Genomic DNA, 17,212 nt, shown 5'->3' with positions numbered 1-17,212 from the left:
TTTTCTTGATCTCACTGCATTAATCCCCTCAGTCTGTGTAGCTTGGGTTCTTGTGCCTTGCCCTGATTTTGTCTAGTAGCTACCTGTCTCTGGAATCAGAGTCTGAAATTCCAGCTCCTCTGACCTCATTAAGCAGGGCTGTTTAAATTACCTCCTCGCCTGTTTGGTAACACAAAAGCTATAGTATGTTTTTTCTTTTTTACACTGCTCTTGTCTGCTTAGGCAACTTCATAATCAGGCACTGAATTATACCTCGCAGTGATCGCATCACCTGGTAGCCTAGGAAAGTGAGTGGGTAACAAATTTTTCTTTGTATTTCTGTACTATTTAGAATTTAAAAAACAATTTTATTGGGAACTCCAAATCATTACCTTTTAATTCTGACATTTTTGAAGCATTCAGCTCAATATTAACAGAGAAAGCTGGTTAGTATTTAATAAAATGAAATTTATTTAAAAAATATTTTCAGGAAGCTGCAGAATGGCTAATGAATGCTTCTTGATAAGCTTGCAGTGTTAATTCTATATATGCTCCCTTCTGTGCTTCTGTTTTTGCAAAGACCTGTTTAAATTAAAAAAAAAAAAAAAAGTTGTAAAGCAATAGAACACACACTGAAGTTTCCAGTTTGGAGACTTCATTATCCCAGTGAAAAAGTCTTCCAAGTTTCACAGTTCTTTTTTCTGGTTATAAAACAGAAGCGTACTACATGGACTGAAAACAGCATCCAACACAGTTCAAGCAATACGAATTCTAAACGCCAGAGGCATCTTAATATGACTGCCGTTTCTTTTAGCCTGTTTCCAGAAAAAAATTAAGAAAACCTGACATTGCACCTCCTGCTAGATCAAAATGAAAACCATCCTTAAGAGTGAGAGTTAGCAAACCAATCTTTTTCCCTAAAAGCATTTTGCTTTATCTGGCTTATCACATAAAATCAGGCTTGGTACTGTAGTTTCTCTCTACTCCTCCCGGGATCTCATCACTGGTTGTTTTTATCCTGTAAGCTTTATAGCTGCTTTGCAGTCTGCATAAAGTACTGGGATAGAAGCTAGATCCACAAAACCATCTCTCTGCTGAGCATCTTGGGCTCCAGCTGTGGCTCCCCAACCCCGTCTGTCTCTGTCGTCCAGGCTGAAGAAATATGAGGGCTCTAATCACTCTGTTTCCACGGAGTGGAGACCACAGTGTTCCACAGAAACCACTATTCACGAATCTGTTTAGTTACCATTAAATATGACCCACTTTAGAATACTTCCCAACTCAGCACTTGACAACAGGCAGTGTGAAAAAAGTTCCTTTACCTTAATTAATTGTAATCCCTCAGCAGCGTGCTCCTTGGCCTCTTGAGCTGACTGGCTGTCTGGATACAGAATGTGATACAGCTGGACCAAGCTGGAGGCATCATCGACTCTACAGTGAAAGAGTTTAACTGTTATCGAGGGGTTTTTTTCATTTGCTTCACAGTCCTATAAAAACGTGTGCCAACTTAAAACTAAATTACATTTCAGACTTTCTTAGGGCCAGAAAAACTTTCTTAAAGGCCTTCCATTTTATAGTTTCAAAGGCGTTTTCAGGAAAATGGGCTAATTTAGGCTTCACACCCACCTACTCTGCGGTAGGTAGGCAGGAGTCACTATAGGCAGGGCCCAATTTATGAAAGTGAATATATTCTAAACGTGGCTGTTTTCTTTTTGGAAATGGAGCACCATTTTTCACAGAAACAGCATTCCTAATGGTAGATGATTTCTAGGTCAGCCCACTTCACCAGCAGATAATAATGTAATCCAACTCGGAGGGTAAGAATATGCCTTCATCCTACATAATCCAGAGGCTGGTCGTCATGGCGATGCTCAAAGCCACCTGCCTTTAAGTGCAGTAGCAGTGACATCTCCTAACACGTTTTCATTGAGACTCCGAATTAACAGATAAATGCCTCCACAACAGTCTAAGGAAAGACTCCCAGGCCACTTGTCTATTTATAGGAACCCATTAGTTAAAAATTAGCATCCTAGTGAAGCAAATCTGAAATTACACACATCAGACGAGTCAGGTTCTACTTCGGCCATCTAACTTTAGTGTCACACAACTCTTTGATGAAGCCAGAAAGAGAATTCAATTCTTCTGGTTTGTATTTACCTTTTTGGAACCCTAGAAACAATTTTTATCAACATTAAAACTTCCCTAGCCTTCTCCAAACCATCACTATCTTCTCACACAGTCAACACCTTCCTACCACTTGCCACCTCAAAGCTGAGAGGACATATAAAAATAACGCTTCCAGAAAATGCTTGTGCTTTTGAGTTCTGCTGTATACACTTAGTGAGCTACTGGCTTCTAGTTGGGGGTGAGGACACCCTATTCACTCCTCCCTCAGCTATCACTCTTCAACCTTCCCTGCTTTCCTGTGACCTGAACTGGGGGATAAAGACTGGGTGATAGCAGGAGTAGGTTAAAGAATTTCTCAAGCCACTGTGACCTTAGAGAAATGCTCTGGGCTTATCCCAAGGCCCATCCATTCTAAAGGCTTCTCTTGGGAGAAATGAGAAGCCAGAGCTGCTCGTATAGTAAAATTTTCCAGGGGAAAAAATTCAAAAATGTTCATTACAAATCTTTTGTGCTTGTTATAATCTTATTAAGTCCAATAAATGTGGCAACAAAATATCTACCCAAATAAATAAAAGATAAAAGTAATTCCCATTAGAGCTTAGGCATGTGGCCCTGTAAAGAGCTTAACTGGGTTTCCATACGTTAGAATCATGTGTAGGGCTTCATTACATTCATGCTAAAGTATCATGCCTGCATCTCACAGAACAATTGACTTCACACCCAGCCCATATATTTGAAACTGAGAGCAAATAAATTTACATGTTCAAAAATATTTAAAAAGCATATCAGTTCAAAACCATCAGTGGGACTTGAGTCTGGAATAAATGTGTGCAGAATCCTAAGTCTGGCCTGGGCTCCACTCAGGATGTGCACCCTCTACTGTCTAGCCTGGGATTTGCAGCAAGCTGTCCTGTTCAGGACTCCCACAGGAATGGTTTTACTTATGCAGAGCAGGAAAGGTTAAGTACTCAAATCTCCCTCTCAGTATGCAAATAAACTGTTTCAGATGTAAAGCTTCCATGTGATAATGAGTACTACTATAACATCACATATTAGTACACCTCCATAAAGAACTTTAATTTTCAAAGTTATCTATTTCTATGTTGCTCTAATTTTTTACAAAAAACATTATATTCTTTTTATAAGAAAATAATTTCAGAATGATTACATTTGAGAAACTTAAGAAAATTCATTCACAGGAGATGTCACTAACACACCTAAAGGCAAGTCACATTTGACCATCCTTATGGTCAGCCAGCCAGCCCCCTGCTTATGTGGGATGAAGGTATATTTCTGCCCTCTGAACTGGATTATTCTACACATGATGGTGAAATGGGCTGGCCGGAAAATCGTCTACCATTAGGAATGCTGTTTCTATGAGAAATGATGCTCTGCTTCCAAATATGGGTTGTGTTTCTTAGACAATGCCTATGGAACCTTCTAGTTCTAAATGCCTTACCTTTGTGTGAATGGTTCAGATTACATGGAGGATACTCTGAGTCAAAACTTCCTTACAGTCTGAAGGTGGCAATAATCACTAAAACCTCTTCTTGTAGTTCAGACTTTTGAGTTAAGCAAGGACTTTTTGTGGAAAGTTGACTTTCTTACTGCAGCCACACTGGTTTTTTTTTCCTTGTCATTTTGGCTTTTCTAACCCAACCAATAGAAAGATACTCAAACAGTTTCTCTTCAGTTTTATCACAAGTTGTAAAGTACACTATCATTTCAGCTAGAAGCCTGGAAGCACACGAGTTTGCATGCTAAAATACAACAGAAATTGTTTCACACGACTTTGAAAATTGTAACTTTCTCAGTGTCTTAAAAATAGTGCAGAAGCAAGAGTATTTTCGTAAACTAAATGATGACTTTTGCTGAAAAGCCCTAGAAATAGTCCTACTAGAAAATAAGTGCCCACCAGAGCTTATGGCTACTTCTTTACATTTCCTATTTAATCCCCTTGAGTATCTGGAAAGGTGACTGATGCCCAGGAGCACTGGCGAGGCCAGGGCTTAAGTCCATATCAGGTGTACATTACAGTTCCAAAGCCACCTACTCTTTCAAAGGATCTAGCCCTGTTTATACAACACAAAAGCAAGGACAGAAAACTGGGTTGTGCTGAAAGAACAAACCCAGAAATAAACTGAGATTAGTGAAAGCTATCTATCACTTGACAATATAATGTTACCACTGGGAAAATAACATAGCTTAAATACAGATTTACTGTGACGGTAGTAAGAATTTATTTTACCTGCTGAGATCATACTTACAAATCTCTCTGAATCTGGTCAATCAGTAAGCCATCAATCCTTTTTTTATTTACAAAATACCAAGCCATTCCACCAAAATGTCTTGTTGAACGTAAAAGGTCATACTTTCCATGTTTATCTATATCTTCGTAGGTCTGATGGTGAATCTAGCCACATAAAACGCAGTTTTCAGAAACAGGAAAAAAGAAGTGAGCAGCATTACTGGATATACTATGCTAGCACGAGTGCTGCGCAGGAAAGTTATCAGTGGAACTAGGTCTCCTTAAGACCTGCCTCCGCTATCATTAACGAATAGGTTCGATTTAGACCAGCCTTCCACTGTAGAAGTACGTGCAGCCTGGAACAAGTTTGTCGAACATTTACAGCCATATCAACTACTTTTCAGCAGCCAAGCATTATCTATGAAGTACCTATGACATACTTATAGACCACTGGAAACAACGGACCACCATTTCTTGGTCACTGGGGGGAAAAAAGAAATCAAGAATGTTCTTTTACTCCTCCCCTTTTCTCCTAGCCCATCAACTACCCCCATTCCATCTTATTAACTAATGTCCCTTCAGTTCTCCTTCCAGATTGATCTTCCCAAATAAGGACTTTGATGAGGGCATTCCTGTGTTTAAAAGGCTTTCAAAGGCCTGCTGGTTGAAGTCCAGATTCCTCAGCCTAGCATCTCAGGTCACCCATGATATGGCCCCATCTACCTTTCTAGCTTAATCTTAAACCACTCCCCTCTATATAAATTGCATGTACAAGCAAACCAGATGATGGTCCATTTCTCAAGCATACTTTGCTGTTTCCTGCCTGTTGTTGACACTGTTCACTCTACCTGAAACACCTCTCCTCACCCAACTCCACCCCCACCCTTCTAGAACCCTCTTCAAAGACCCCTATGAAGCCCTTCCTGAGAGCACTTTGTAACTATCTCTTAGCACCTAACATCTTAGACTTAAGGTGATAATTATCCGTATATTTATCTAGCACCCTTCCCCACAATCATTTCGGGACTGCAAACTTTAACACAGCACACCCTATCCTAGTTCCTGTCATCACCTATACCATCCACAATAATACGTTACACATGGAAGGTACTACATGATTATTTATTAAATTGAACTGTAAGACACATTCATTGCATTTTGGCAAATTCTGGTAAATAACTTTGTTCCTGTGTGATAAATTGAAAAGAGGACAGGCTTTGCCATCAGGTTTGGGTCCTAACTCTACCACTTACTAGCTGTACAACTTTCAGCAAGCTACTTAACTCTCCAAGCTTAAATTCTCTCATCCTTAACTCAGAGGTGGTTGTGGGGATAAAATATCTATCTGGTATACATATCAGGTACTCAAGAGGTATTCAAGTATTTCCCTTCTCTTTCCCCTGTATCAAAGCTTATAACCTAACTCATTGTGCTAGATTAAAAATCTTACTCATAACCATACTTAAAGCCCATAATTTAGAAACTATAAAATATACTCACTTTGATATATTCAGCAGAATCTGGCTCAAACTGGGCAACACAGAGATTAAGGACATCAACATGCCGGTCCTGACTGTACATTGTCTAAAAGCAAACAGCAGAGTAGGAATTAGATGAAAGGAAAACCAAAGTTCAACACCTGTTCTGATGCCGTGACAGGCCTCCCCATCTCCACACAGGCCCCATCTGTGCCCATCAAGAAGCATGCACAAGTACCACAGGCTTTGTAATTGTCACACCTGGATTCAGTCCCAGCTAAGCCAGTTACAAGACAGATAATCCTAGTTAATCATTAGACATTTACCTGTGTTTATCAAAGCAAAATGCCCAGCAGCATCAGAGCCAACTGATTTAACAAAGAAACCATCACCACTGACTCTGAAACCAGTCACCTTACCTTAAGATTTTCCTCCTTGAAAATTATTGGTGTTAAAACTCTGCGACCTTCCTTTGGGAAATAAACTTGTATCATCCGGTCCCGTTCTTCCCAAGAGGCTTTGCGTAGTGTGCCACTTGGTTCTCTGACGACAATAAAACGTTCCTGAAATAGAAAACATAATCAAGGATGAGTTTGTGAGGACTTATTTTTAGTTCCAGTGTTCCACTAAGCACTATTATAAAAATAATTTGCAATCAACAATATAAAATGCAACTGGGCAAAGTAACATGCAATCACATGTATGATTTCAATGATAATTTTAAACCGCAGAGACTTGGCAAGATTTGATACTTCCTTTACTAATCACTGCTGTGCTTCTGACCATCAGAAATCTAAAACGAAAGTATTTACTAAGTGCCAACTATGGTCCTAAAGTGGGTTCAATATATAACATGGTTCAACTAAAAAAAGCTGATCTGAGATTCATCAAAGTCCATTTCAGTGGAAAGAAGTGCTGTAAGGCCTTTCCAAATTGTTTCACTTCCCCATCCCAAAGTCTCTCTTATGACTCACTTTATGATCCACTTTTCAAGTCCCTGGGATACATAGATACAGGAAACAAACTGGTGGTTACCAGAGTGGAGAGGGGGTTGGCCAAATAAGTGAATGGGATTAAGAGGTACAAACTTCAGTTAGAAAATTAGGAAGTCGTGGGGATGTAATGTACAGCATAGGGAATACAGTCAATAATATGCTAATAACTTTGTATGGTGACAGATGGTAACTAGACTTATCGTGGTGATCATTTCATGATGTATATCAATACTGAATCACTATGAAACTAATCACACCTGAAACTAACAGGATATTTGTATGTCAACTATACTTCAATAAAAAAATTTGTAAAAAAATAATAATAAAGTCCCTGGGATAAAAGGAACAAACCCAAGAATGTGGGGTTTATGATTCCTCATACTGGCATGAGACATAAATGTGTCAGAGAAACTGACCAGTCCACCTGCCTCTAGCCTCTTCACTCTTCCGACTGCCACATCCCAGGACTCAGGATCACTTCCTCTGAATTCCACTCACTGTTTGTACCACTCAACTGGCTATTTATCATGTGCAAGGTTCTTGACACCTCTCAGATATTGTTATAAAACTCGAAAAGGACAGGAACTGTGGATTATAATTCTTTGCAACACCTGGAGTGACTTACACAGAGCTTTGCACATAGCAGCTAATTGATACACATCTGATTAATGTACTGACTTTTCAGAGGTATAAGAGTTTTGAGGATAATATAATTAAAACTTTCATCAAGTAGTGCAAATAGGAAAAAAACCAGCAAATGCCAAAATAACACAATTGTTTCTCAAAAGGATTTTGGTAATTTGAATTCCAAGTTCCCTTCTCCCTTTCAGGTTATAGAATGTTCCCACAACCAGCCTTCACAGCACTGCAAACATGAGTAAAGCACCCCAAGCAAAAATTCTAATTAAAATGAAACTCTGTGATCCTTGTTCATTATGTCAGGTATACAGGCAGTTGATATATAGACATGCACATTGCTCAAATCATGTCTTCTAACCATTATTTATGATAAAGAGATTAATATGGGGTGGCCCTTCTCTCAACCATAGCATTATACAGAATTCTTCTGCATTTTGTGGGCTGAACTGTAAATTATTCTCTTTTTACCCTTTACTTGAAAAGGTTCAAACACAAAACATGTATTTTCTAAGTGCCAGAGTGTTCTTCTGGAACTGGCAATCAAGGGAAGAAGAGCTAGAGAAGAAAAACTCCCACAGAAGCAGCGGTGCTGTCTGAAAGTTACCTGGGGATATCTGCCATTCTTCATGCAAATTCTGAAAAGTGAAAATCCTTTGGGAAGTGTGGGTTTTTTGGCATCATCAAGAATTTACAGGAAAGAAACTCTTCATCTTCTCAGAAAGCTTCAGCTCAGTCAGTCAGTCTAACTTGGACAGAAAGAATCCCCCTTCTCCCACTGCCTTAAGATCTCTGCCTGTTTGTGGTTTGAGTGTGGGTGTCTGTCTGTAAAGCCCTCGTTCTATCTCAGCACACCTGCCTCTAGTCTTGGAGTTAATCTGGAATATACTGGGTGCATAATCTGTAGGGATATGGTAAAATGATGATGTGGGGCTGGTCTGCAGCTCTCTTCTTCCTTATGCTAATCTTCTAGAAGGATCTCACCCAGTCACAGGAATTCTGGTGTGGAAGATTCAGACAGCTGGGTCACATGATGCTAAAACCTTGTCCCAGGCCCATCTCCACATAAAGATCACTTTGCGATGAGAGGTATACTCACCCGGTGTGGTATGCTGTATGATATATCAGTAAACACGTATTTGGCTGTTTCTGTTCCTTCCAAAATCTTATCTTCAGCTAACACGTCATTTATTGGCGCTCGCTCTTCCAGAACTGGTGGCATTTTTAATCGTACTTTAGCTGCCTCAACTGCCTGTCTTGTAGCCTAATGAAATAAAATGTTTTTTTTTTTTTTAAAGTGAGTAGATTTTTTTTTTTTTTTTTAAGATTTTATTTTTTCCTTTTTCTCCCCAACGCCCCCCGGTACATAGTTGTGTATTCCTCGTTGTGGGTTCTTCTAGTTGTGGCATGTGGGACGCTGCCTCAGCGTGGTCTGATGAGCAGTGCCATGTCCACGCCCAGGATTCGAACCAACGAAACACTGGGCCGCCTGCAGCGGAGCGCGCGAACTTAACCACTCGGCCACGGGGCCAGCCCCGAAATAAAATATTTTTTAAGGAATGCCACAAGGTTACAGACCAAAAGGACCATCTGACAAAGGAGATACTAATCAAAAATGCTAAGGACTACAAAGAGAAGGAGCTGTAGCCATGAATCAGTGAGTGAAAAGCGAGACTCGGGATCCTGGACCCTGGCCCTTGCCTCTGGTGTGACTGAGAACACCGGCTACAGGCTCGACCAGTCTCAAAACAGCAAAGGAACGCTCTGAGACAGAGCCAGGGCACACAAGAGCTGCTTCAAATAGATAAAGGGTTTCGTTTATTGGGTGCTTACTACGTGCCAAATATCGTTCAAATACTCTGAATGTATCTAGCTCATTTAATGTCCACAATTACCATGAGAGCTAGGTGCTACTGTTATCTCATTTTATCGGAGGGAAAATAGAGGCACAAAAATGTTAAGTAAACTGCTAGGAAGCATGGGATTTGAACCCAGGCAGCTCCACTCCAGAGCCCACGCTCCTCACCACCGCCCACACCCTCCATGCCATTCTGTCAACAGTGATTACCTCTGGGCGGTGAAAGGGGGACTCAGTCTTCGTGTGATACACTATCGGATATTTGAGTTTTTGCTATGACTATAAATAACTTTTGAATTAGAGCAATAATGCTTCACATATTCATATATCAAAGCGTTTTCCACAAAGCACTCAATACCCACGACTCCAGGAGGACACTGGTGCCTGGAGTAGGATGCTGTTCAGCAAGATCTCATAATCTCACCAAAGCTTCAGCCTCAAAGCAGCTCACAGCAGATGTTTCTCCAGGAGGGAAGCTGGGGCAGGCAGGATAAAAAGAAGGATGCTCACGCTGGTTTTGGAGCAGAAGGCTCTGCTTGGACACCCAGAGCTGACCCACATGCCCTGGCCTGCCTGATTTTGGTCATGCTCCCTGCTCCTTTCTGCCTGGCTGCTCGCCTTTCTTTTCTTTTCTCAGTTCTGTGCCTGAACACGCCCTCATTAGTAGCTGTGGAAGAGCAGCTATCAGCATCTGGAGCGGCCTCTGGAAATCTTGTTTAACCCTTTAAAGGAAGGTATTCTACCAATATTCCTGCACTGACATACCTCTTCCAGCTGTGCCTGGGTCATTAGCTTATAGGTTGGTGGCTTCAGTTCTTGTATAGCTGGCTTAAAAACCTTCTGCAAATTCAAGCCTGTCATCTTGATGAGTATGGTTTGGACTTCCTCATCCATAAATGTAGGTTTCTTGATCTGTGAGCTACCAGATTCTGTGAAAATGGGTTTCAGTATATAAGAAGATGGCAAAAATGACAAGCCAACAAGACCTCTAAATACAAAAGTAAGTCAACAATAAAAACGATTAATACAATGTCTACCTCAGTATGCATAATGCTAATACCTAGGAGAGTCATTCATTCATTCATTCCTTCACTTAAAATTTATTGAACATTCACTAAGAAAAGCAGAGTTTCTGCCAAAAAGGCACTCAAAGTCTAGTGGAGGAAGCAGTAGGAAAAAAGTACTTCATGTAATACTACTGCGACTACTAATGGCTGCTGCCACTTACAGAGCTGTCTCGCACATGCCAGGCACTGCAGACACTTTCAGGAACGCTGACAAGAAGCCACAAACTAGCTATTGATATTCCAGTCTTATAAATGAGGAGGCTGGAGCCTGCCTAAAGACAACTGGCTATTAAGTTGTAGAGCCACAATTTAAAACAAGGTTCATGCCACAACTAGAAGGACCTGCAACTAGGATATACAACTATGTACCGGGGGGATTTGGGGAGATAAAGCAGAAAAAAAACAAATTGGCAACAGTTGTTAGCTCAGGTGCCAATCTTTCAAAAAACACCAGAGTTCATCTGATTGTAGAGCCTGTCTCAACTGTGATCTACCATGGTGCTCCTCAGTGTAAATGCTACATACAGGGAGGTACGAGGGGTTGTGTGACTAAAGAGCCAGGAAGTAAACAGAGCCTGGGAGCAGAAAGGGCATGGTAGGGTCAAAGACGGCTCACTAGGGACCTGAGTAGGGCAGAGAAAAAAGGGAAGGAGACTCTAGGCTGAGGGGGTGCTGCTGGGAAAGAGAGGCCTGGATCACTGGATCTGCTGCTGCAGAGGCCCTGTGGTGTCACGGAAGAGCCTTGGACGGGAGCGCACACCCAGATCTCAGCTCTGCCTCATGCGGTTTGCCTAGCCCCCATTTCCATTTCCACTAAGAAAAAAAAAGCCCCCCTTCCCAGCCACCTCTTCCTCTGCTGGTCCCATAAATGTTGGTGTCCCTCAGGATTCTGAACTACACCCTTCTCTCTTCTCACATTCCTGATGGATGATCTCCTAGCCTATAGTAACCTCTATTACTTCTATATGCTGGAGATTCTAAAATCTGAATCTTCAGCCAAGATCATCTTCCATCCAACTACCCAATGGACATCTCACGTGCACTTCAATCCTGCCAAGCAGAACCCATCAACTTTCTCCTGTCTCAACCTCCTTTTCCTACTAATCCCTATCCTAGCACCATCCAATAGGTCCTGTGGGCCAGAAACCTTAGTCATTCTAACTTCTCCTCTACCCTCCACATCTAGCCAAGAGCAGTAAAATAATAATAGTAATGATACCAGCTGACCATCTGTTAGATATTTATTATGTGCCAGTACTTACTGAGCTAAGTACTTTATATACTTAGCACATTTAATCCTTACAATAACCCCATAAATACTATGATTATCCCCATTTTACAAAAAAGAACACTGACACCGAACATACTACTTGTTACACCTCATAAATCTCTCCTTAATCCTCCATTTCCCACTGCCACGACCCTAGTCATGGCCAACCTTCTCTCTTGCCTTAACCTCCTAACTGGTCTCCCTGCCTCCATTCTGACCCCATCGTGGACCACTCTGCACAGAACCAGAGTAATCTCTTAAAAATTAATCAAAACAACAGAAAAGTTCAACAAAACTAAGAGTTAGTTCTTTGAAAAAATAAACGACAAACCTTTAGCTACACTAACCAAGGAAAAAAGAGAGAGGACCCAAATCAACAAAATTATAAATGAAAAAGGAGACATTACAGCTGATACCACAGAAATGCAAAGGATCATAAGAGGCTACTATGAACAACGATATGCCAAGAAACTGGACAACCTAGAAGAAAAGGAAAAATTCTTAGAAACATACTACCAAGACCGAATCAGGAAGAAACAGAAAACTCGAATAGACCAATTAAAAGGAAACTGAATCAGTAATCAAAAATCTCCCAACAAAGAAAAGCCCAGAACCAGATGGCTTCACTGGTGAATTTTACCAAACATATAAAGAAGAATTAAGCTAGTCTTTCTCAAACTCGCCCAAAAAAAAATCAAAGAGGAGTGAACACTCCCAAATTCACTTTACAAGGCCAGGATTACCCTGATACCAAAGCCAGAAAAGGATATTACTAGAAAAGAAAACTATAGGCCAATATCCCTGATGAAGATAGATGCAAAAATTCTCAATAATGCTAGCAAACTGAAGTCAGTAGCACATTAAAAAGATTATTCACCATGATCAAGTGAGATTTATTCCTGGGATGCAAGGATGGTTCAAACATACTCAAATCAATAACCGTGATATATCATATTAATAGAATAAAAGGAAAAAAATCATATGATCATTTCAATAGATACAAAAAAAGGATTTGACAAAATTCAACATCCGTTCATGTTAAAACTCTTAACAAATTAGGTGTAGAAGGAACGTACCTCAACATAATAATGACCATATACGAAAAACCCACAGCTAACATCATACTCAATGGTGAAAGATCGAAAGCCTTTCCTCTAAGATCAGGAACAAGACAAGGATGCACACTCTTGCCACTCCTATTCAACACAGTATTGGAAATCCTAGCAAAAGCAATCAGGCAAAAAAAAAAAAGAAAGAAAAGGCATGAGAATTGGAAAGGAAGAAGTAAAATTGTCTATTTGCAGATGACACGACATATGTAGAAAATCCTAAAGACTCCACTAAAACCCTGTTAGATCTAATCAACAAATTCAGTAAAGTTGCAGGCTACAAAATTAACATACAAAACCCAACAGCATTTCTATACACTAACAATGAATTATCTGAAAAAGAAATAATGATCACACTTACAATAGCATCAAAAACAATAAAATACTTAGGAATAAATTTAACCAAGGAGGTGAAAGACCTCTATACTGAAAACTACAAGAAACTGATGAAAGAAATGGAAGAAGACACAAATAAATGGAAACGTATCCCATGTTCATGAATTGGAAGAATTAATATTGTTAAAATGTCCATACTACCCAAAGTCATCTACAGATTCAATGCAATCCCTATCAAGACTCCCATGACATTTTTTACAGAAGTAGAAAAAACAATCCTAAAATTTACAGGAAACCACAAAAGACCCTAAGTAGCCAAAGCAATCCTGAGAAAGAACTAAGCAGGAGGCATCATACTTCCTGATTGCAAGCTATAGTTTAAAGCTATAGCAATCAAAACAGTATGGTACTGGCATAAACACAGACACACAGATCAATAGAATAGAATTGAGAGCCCAGAAATAAACCCACACATATATAGTCAACTAATATCTGACAAGGGTGCCAAGAATAGTCAAAGGAGAAAAAACAGTCTCTTCAACAAATGGTGCTGGGAAAACTGGATAGTCACATGTAAAAGAATCAAACTAGACACCTATCTTACACCACTCACAAAACTTAACTGGAAATGGATTAAAGACTTAAATGTAACACCAGAAACCATAAAACTCCTAGAAGAAAACATAGGCAGTAAAATCCTTAACATCAGTCTTGGCATGATATGCTGGGTATGACACCTAAAGCACAAGCAACGAAAATAAAAAATAAACAAGTGGGACTACATCAAACTAAAAAGCTTCTGCACAACAAAAGAAACAGCAGGGGCCGGCCCCGTGGCCGAGTAGTTAAGTCTGCGTGCTCTGCTGCGGCGGCTCAGCGTTTCGCTGGTTCCTATTGTGGGCGTGGACATGGCACCACTTGTCAGGCCACGCTGAGGCAGCATCCCACATGCCAAAACTAGAAGGGCCTGCAACTAAGATATACAACTATGTACCAGGGGGATTTGGAGAGATAAAGCTGGAAGAAGAAGAAAAAAAACATTGGCCACAGTTGTTAACTCAGGTGCCAATCTTTAAAGAAAAAAAAAGACTGGCTGTAGTTGTTAGCTCAGGTGCCAATCTTAAAAAAAAAAAAAATCAGCAAAATGAAAAGACAACCTACAGAATAGGAAAAAACATTTGCAAATCATATATCCAATAAGAGGTTAATATTCAATATATATAAAGAACTCATACAACTCAATAGCCAAAAAACAAATAATCCAACTAAAAAATGGGCAAAGGACCTGAATACACATTTTTCCAAAGAAGATACATGAATGGCCAACAGGTACATGAAAAGATGCTTAACGTCACTAATCATCAGGGAAATGCAAATCAAAACACAATGAGGTATCACCTCATGCCTGTTAGAAGGCCTAGCATCAAAAAGACAAGACGATAAATGCTGGCGAGGATGTGGAGAAAATGTGCAATGATGGTGGGACTGTAAACTTGCACAGCTACTGTGGAAAACAGTATGAAGGTTCCTCAAACAATTAAAATATGATCCGGTAATTCCACTTCTGGGAATACATCTGAAAGAAACAAAAACACTATGTTGAAGAGATATCTATACCCCATGTTCAGTGCAGCGTTATCCACAACAGCCAAGACATGGAAACAGCCTAAGTGTCCATCGATGGATGACCAGATAAAGACATGTGGTGTATATATATACAATGGAACATTACGTAGCCATAGAAGACAAGGAAATCCTCTTATTGGTGATACCATGGATGGCCCCTGAGGGCAGTATGCTAAGTGAAGTCAGTCAGACAAAGAAAGACAAATACTGTATGAGCTCACTTATATGTGGGATTAAAAAAAAAAAAGCCAAACTCATAGAAAAAAAAGATCAGATTTGTGGTTACCAGAGGCAGGGGGAAGGGGGATAAATTGGATGAAGGTGGTCAAAAGGTACAAACTTCCAGTTATAAGATAAATAAGTGCTAGGGAGGTAATGTACAACATGATGACTATAATTAACACGGCTGTATGCTATAATGAAAGTTAAGAGAGTAAATCCTGAGAGTTCTCATCACATGAAAAAAAGTTTTTTCTTTTTCTTTTTTGTATCTGTATGAGAGCATGGCTGTTAATTAAACTTATTGTAGTAATAATTTAAGATATATGTAAGTCAAATCATTATGCTGTACAACTTAAACTTGTACACTGCTGTATGCCAATTATATCTCAAGAAAACTGAGGGGGAAAAATTCTTTACATTAAAGAAAATGTAATCAAGATTCACTCCCATGCTTAAAACTTACCAATGGATTCCAGTATCATTTAGACAGAAAGGTAAGGTGGTCTGCTAACTTCAGCATGTCCCCACTAGACGATGCGCTCCCTCCAGGCCAGAACCCTGTCTTGAACTCATCTCTAGCACTCCCGGTCCCTCAAAGTGCCCAGTACACAACAGGCGCTCAGCACCACTGTCTCCTCGGACAATCTCACCCATTCCCCCAGCTTCAGTCACCATTCTTACCACAGTGTTTCTCAATCTATACGTAACTACACACTGGATACCTCCATTTGAACCTCAAAGGCACCTCAAATGTAACATGTCCAAAACAGACGTTTAATTCTGTCTCTCTTCACCTCATCTACTCCTGCCTTTTCTTCCCAACTACCCCTCCTTTACCTCCCCCCCAAAAGTGTTCCTACAATTAATCTTTTCTTTCTTGGTATAAACAGGACCACTCTCCTCTCAAGCCAAAAATTTGAGAAGCAACACTCTCCTTTTAAATTTGCATCCAAAGTCATAACCAAGCCTCATCAAGCCTGCTTTCGAAATGGGTTCCCAAAGCCCTATGATTTTGACTTTTGCTTAGGCTGCTTCCTCTGCTTGGAACGCTTCTCCTTTTCTCCCTAGCATGGTTAACCAGGTCTCCGCTTTGGTCCTATCTCCCAGGAACCCTTCCCCGCCCTTCCGACCTAGTCAGAGTGCCGCTCTTACGTGCGTTCTCCTATCACAGCCCGGGTCCCTCTGCAAGGCCACCGCCCTCAGGGAAAAACCCGGGTCCTAGCCCCTAAACCTAGCACGGCGCTTTGCCCAGAGCGGAGCACTGCAGGCTAAGTGAGGGAACGAACGAGCAAACGCGGCGAAGACAGCCCGTGCAGGTCCAGGGGAGAGCCGGCTGGGCCCAGGGGCGCGCCGCGGGGAGAGCCAGGGCTCCGCAGGCGTCTCGCCAGCCCACAGCTCTCGGTGTCCCCGGAGAAAGCTCCCGCGGCCGTGTGGCAGGTCACTTACCGGCCGCGGAGCAGAGCCGACGGCATGGCATTCCCGCCCCGCAGGGCGCGGGCAGCGGCTGGAGCAGGGCGCCGGGCAAGGGCTGAGCTCGGGCCCGGAAACACACCCGTTCTGTGCCCCGAGAACCCGTCAGGAGGCTCCGCAGGGAAACAGACACTCCGAAGGTCGCCATGTTATCCAGGGGCCGCTTGTGCCGGAAGGGGCTGGAAGCGATTCCGGGTCTCGCGCGGTTTGTATGGCATTCTGGGAAATGTAGTCTAGATGAGGGAAGAGGGAGCCGGAAGCGACGCAATTTCTAGGACTTTTATAGTTTCTTGTAAACCGCTTGTTCACACGTAGGTGTTCATGTTCTTCTCTGTGCGTAGAGCCAAAGGTAGAACTCACACCACCTTCCCTATGTGCTCTTTTTCCTGGACTTTTCTTTCGTTTCCATGCGTCTAAATAACAAATTTCCATTTCCTGCCCAAACTTCTCCTAGCCCCAGGTTTAAATCCAATTGCCTATTCAACTTCTCCATTCAAACTTCTCACAGACAACCCCTCGACACACACCTTAAATATAACTCCTGATTCCAAGCCCCGATGACCACCACTACCACCATCCCACATTGACTCATATACCTTATTCTCTGTCTCAGAACCTTACTCCTGTCCTTCATAGCCCTTTTCTAAATTTGTGATTATTTTACTCATTTACCTACTTACTTATTTTTCTCACTCCATGAAGACAATGACTCTCTGTATTTTGTTATAATATCACCTAGCCTGGTACATCTATGTGCACAGCAAAACGTCTGTTTTGGACATGTTACATTT

The 17,212-nt window shown here is 41.1% G+C and overlaps 1 protein-coding gene across 2 annotated transcripts in view; it reads right to left on the bottom strand.

Annotated features, from left to right (window-relative positions):
* Positions 1-16,628, bottom strand: part of MRPS22 (mitochondrial ribosomal protein S22) — a 32,573-nt gene extending 15,945 nt beyond the window's left edge. The window contains exons 1-8 of one of the 2 annotated variants that reach the window (XM_001495342.6): positions 16,398-16,628; positions 10,087-10,250; positions 8,563-8,727; positions 6,252-6,395; positions 5,855-5,938; positions 4,374-4,519; positions 1,302-1,410; positions 427-561 (exon numbers count right to left, since the gene is read on the bottom strand). In XM_001495342.6, the coding sequence (XP_001495392.4) occupies positions 466-561; positions 1,302-1,410; positions 4,374-4,519; positions 5,855-5,938; positions 6,252-6,395; positions 8,563-8,727; positions 10,087-10,250; positions 16,398-16,569 (1,080 nt within the window). In that variant the 5' untranslated portion in view covers positions 16,570-16,628 and the 3' untranslated portion in view covers positions 427-465. Of the gene's footprint in view, positions 1-426; positions 562-1,301; positions 1,411-4,373; positions 4,520-5,854; positions 5,939-6,251; positions 6,396-8,562; positions 8,728-10,086; positions 10,251-16,397 lie in introns of those variants that run through there. The other variant, XM_070239106.1, reaches the window with a different exon arrangement.
* Between the last annotated feature and the right edge of the window lie 584 nt (positions 16,629-17,212).

This window comes from Equus caballus, chromosome 16, assembly GCF_041296265.1.
Source record: "Equus caballus isolate H_3958 breed thoroughbred chromosome 16, TB-T2T, whole genome shotgun sequence".
In the NCBI taxonomy this organism is placed as follows: Eukaryota; Metazoa; Chordata; class Mammalia; order Perissodactyla; family Equidae; genus Equus; species Equus caballus.
The sequence above is the reverse complement of the archived record's forward strand: the minus strand, read 5'-3'. Positions and strand labels throughout refer to the sequence as shown.